At 57.5% G+C, this 3552-nt stretch overlaps 1 protein-coding gene across 1 annotated transcript in view; it reads right to left on the bottom strand.

The window, feature by feature from the left end:
- The window catches only part of LIMD2 (LIM domain containing 2), a 3890-nt gene extending 1416 nt beyond the window's left edge, over positions 1 to 2474 (bottom strand). Inside the window, exons 1-2 of the mRNA XM_008946305.1 lie at positions 2433 to 2474; positions 190 to 234 (exon numbers count right to left, since the gene is read on the bottom strand). Of these exons, the coding sequence (XP_008944553.1) occupies positions 190 to 234; positions 2433 to 2474 (87 nt within the window). The remainder of the gene's footprint in view (positions 1 to 189; positions 235 to 2432) is intronic.
- Positions 2475 to 3552: the final 1078 nt, after the last annotated feature.

Raw genomic sequence — 3552 nt, 5'->3', positions numbered from 1 at the left:
AGTGTGTGTAGTCTCTTGCTCTGTAGAGGTTCCGAACCTGCCTGGCTGTGACCCTGGGCACCCTGCTGTGGGTGAGCTGCTGGAACAGGGGGGGTGGATGAGGTGATCCCCAGAGGTCCCTTCCAACCCCACCATGCTGGGACTCCCCCCTCGCCATGAATCAGTAGGATGTGGTAAAGCTGCAGGTACCTTGGAGCGCTGAACTGTGCTGCCTCCTGAGTTGTTTTTTGCCTCCTAAGGAGGGAAGGAGAAGAAAAATCAAAATGAGAGCCTGGCCTGACAGGTTCACACTGAGTTGTGCCTCAGGAGGAGCGGCAGAGGATGGGTACAGGCAGCTGAGCTGCAGGACCTTGGGGTACATCAGCAGCCTCTGCCTGGCTGTCACCAACACGAGGTGCCCATCTCTGGACTCCCCACCAGAGACCATGACCTCCTTCAGGTCCTCAGGTGCCAGTTATGCCCTCTGCTGTGGTGCTTTTCCCAAAGAGAGGAGAAGAGGAAAACAGAAGAAAGATATGTAGGTATTGCAGAGAAGGAGCTGTGCAAGGCCGTGGGGCACAGGACCAGCTCTCCTCCAGCACTGCTCACTGGGGCCTCTGCCTGGGACACAGGAGAAGGGCTTTACCAAGCTGCTGCAGCCCCAGCCCCTGGCAAAACCCCCTCTGTGACCTGCACCCAAACGTGTCACCTGCTGGCTTAGGCACCTCCTAACAGCTTCGAGCTGTCCTGCTCCTTCCCACCACAGCCACTGACCCCGCAGAGCTGCAGAGTGGTGATTAACCCTTCTCATGCCAGAGGTGCACAGGGCTCCAGCAATCCTGCCAGCGTGGGTGTGCCTGCAGGCGGAGGGCACCAAGCTGCCCGTGCCCCCAGGACGTAGCTGGGGTGCCCCTCGCTCTCGGGGAGCACGTCGTGCCGGGCCCCCCTCAGCGGATGTTTTGCTGCTGAGTTCCTCTCTAGCCCTGTTATCAGCCCTTGGTGCTGCTGCGCCGCACAGGAAACGCTGCAGGCGAGACCAGAAAGGCTCCTGAGTCCCCACGGGCTCCGTGTGTGTGTGGGGAGGGCAGGGGGGCAGCGGGGCACAGCCACAGCTGAAGATGTGCTCCGTGGCTGAGGATTCTCTCCATGGTGTTCTCCATGGTGCTCCTCAGACCTTGCAGCTGCAGGCTCTCGGAGCAGGGTCCCTGCACACTCTCCCATCTGCAGCTGCAACAACTCATCTCCTCCCAAATCACCTCCTGCTCCCCCCCACCCTTGCCCCACAGCCCAGCACCCTCCCCAAGCTGCCTGTTTGCACAAGCACCCACTGGGTGCCAGCCAGCCACCTGCACGTCTCTCAGCCCACCTCAGCACTGCTGAAAACGCTCCCCTCTGCTTCCAGCCCCCCTGCAGCACACCTTTGGCAAGGTGGACCTGCCAGAACCCCATTCCAACAGACCAGCTCACCCTCTGCATTGTCTGCTCCACAGCCGGGGTGGTGTGACCCCAAAACGTCACCTGGCTGTCCCCTTGTCCTTCCCCTCGCTGCTGCTCTGGCTCTGCTGGCCAGCACTGCCCCTTTCTCTCCCCTCGGGCTGTTCTTCCACCCCCGTTCCTCCCGCTTTGTCCTTCCCCATCGTTTCTCCTTTGTATTTTTGGAAACAGTTTGTCTAAGACACGCACAGGAAACTCTCACTTCGCCGAGCTGCCTCTTCAGACGTTTCCCAGCTGCTCTCACTGACTGAGGTCAGGGACGTGATTTTTCTCTCCCTCCCACAAGGCTGGAAGAACAAGCCAAAGTCAACAGAGGGACACGGGCAGCGAGGAGCCTCGGGCCGTGTAAAACCAGTTGCATCCCTTGGCACTGATAACCCAACCGCAGGTGCTCTCCTGGGGTTAGGGTTTACTGCTCTCTTGCCAAGCTCAGCTGACCAGAGCTGAGGAAGACGCTGCCTCTCTGGAGCAGGAACACATCCGTTCCCAAGGCTACGGGCGATCCACTGTTGCTCATCACTTCTCGGCAGCCTTCTGGCTCCGATCAGGCACAGTATCTATTTCATATCTGATATATCCTCCCTCAGGGGAGGGCCATATCCTGTCCCAGCAGGAGATGTTCTTGAGCCTTTATGTTTTTCCATCTCCGATCGCTCCGATCCCGAGCAGCTCGCCTGCTCTCAACTGGGCTTGCAGACAGCCATGGAAACACAAACAAACAGAGTGCAGCTCAGGGGAGAGCAGGGGGAGCAGCTCCGTGCGACCCAGAGCCTGGACGCTGCTGCAGCAGTGTGCTCAGCAAACAGCACCTTCTGCTGGAACGTTCCTGACCCCGTTTTGTTGTTTGAGTAGCAGTGACTGTGCCTTTGATCACCCTAAAATGTCAGGTCTGGAATACACAACCCTCCATCCCCGAGAAGCGAAACCCATTCAGCATTCCCATGCAAACCACTACGTACATGAGCTGGGGGTGGGCTGGCGGGTCCCGTGGCCTGGAACATGGTTCCTTCCCCTCCTCCGTCTGTTTAATCCTGAGCTTGAAGTTTGTGGGGCGATGTTCCCTGGGGAGGTGTCTAAGACAGACCTCTTCTTGCAACACCTGGAAAGGAAAAGTCAACAGGAGCGTGGCTGGTTTCCTCAGCACAGACCCCGCAGCTGCAGGAGCTGGTGTGTGGCAGGGGCATGCTCAGAGCTTGCCCCATGGGGTCACAGCAGCCTCTTTGGTCTAGGGATTTCTTGAGGGATGCAAGAGGTTTAGGCACACCAGACTGGACTGGCAGAGAGGAGATGCTGAGCTGGAGTACTGCTCAGTTTGAGGAAGCTGGTAGGTGATGTGGGGCTCAGCTAGAGCTCAGTAGCTCTAGTCCCATTAAAAAACAACTGAGCTAGGATGGGAGAGGACTACTGGAAACAGGAGCTCAGGGTGATATGGTGGTTTCTACTCCAAACCCACACGTGGAAGGCGACTGCCAGCAGCAAGGCCACGACTCCCAGCCAGAGCCACTGTCCCACCAAGGCAGCGAAACCCAAGGCCAGTGTTTCACTGGTGTAGCCACTGAAGGACTGGCGTTGCTGGAGCAAGGACTGTGATTTTACTCTACTTTTAGCCCAGAAAAGCCTCGCTGAACAGAGCGGATCACAGCTCAGCAGAGCCAGTGGTGGGGATTTTGTCTTCTCCGAGGAGCCCACGTTGCCCTGAGGCTGAGACCTGTAAGCTGTGGCCTCTGTGTGAGGTGCTGAGTGCCCACGAGGATGAGTTTGACAGGTCTTGGACCCCTTTTCATGCACCACAGAAAAAAAAAAAAAAAAAGCCAGCATTGCAAATCACCCCTTTTGGTAAAAAACAGTTGAAAAGGCACTAACATCCTCAGGGGTTTTTCCCCATTTCACCTGACCTTCAAAACACCCATAAAAGGCCAAGCCCGAGGAGCCCTGTTTTGCATGTGCAGAACAGAGATGTGGGGTTGAGCAGCTGCTGCTGAGGGAGGAGCAGAACTGGGGACAGGGGGTGAAGGGGAGGCTGTGCAGCTCTGCAATGATGGGGATGAGCTGGGGGCTGGCAAACCAGCCCCCCTGTTC

Source organism: Merops nubicus, unplaced genomic scaffold (genome assembly GCF_000691845.1).
Source record: "Merops nubicus isolate BGI_N331 unplaced genomic scaffold, ASM69184v1 scaffold1068, whole genome shotgun sequence".
In the NCBI taxonomy this organism is placed as follows: Eukaryota; Metazoa; Chordata; class Aves; order Coraciiformes; family Meropidae; genus Merops; species Merops nubicus.
The sequence above is the reverse complement of the archived record's forward strand: the minus strand, read 5'-3'. Positions and strand labels throughout refer to the sequence as shown.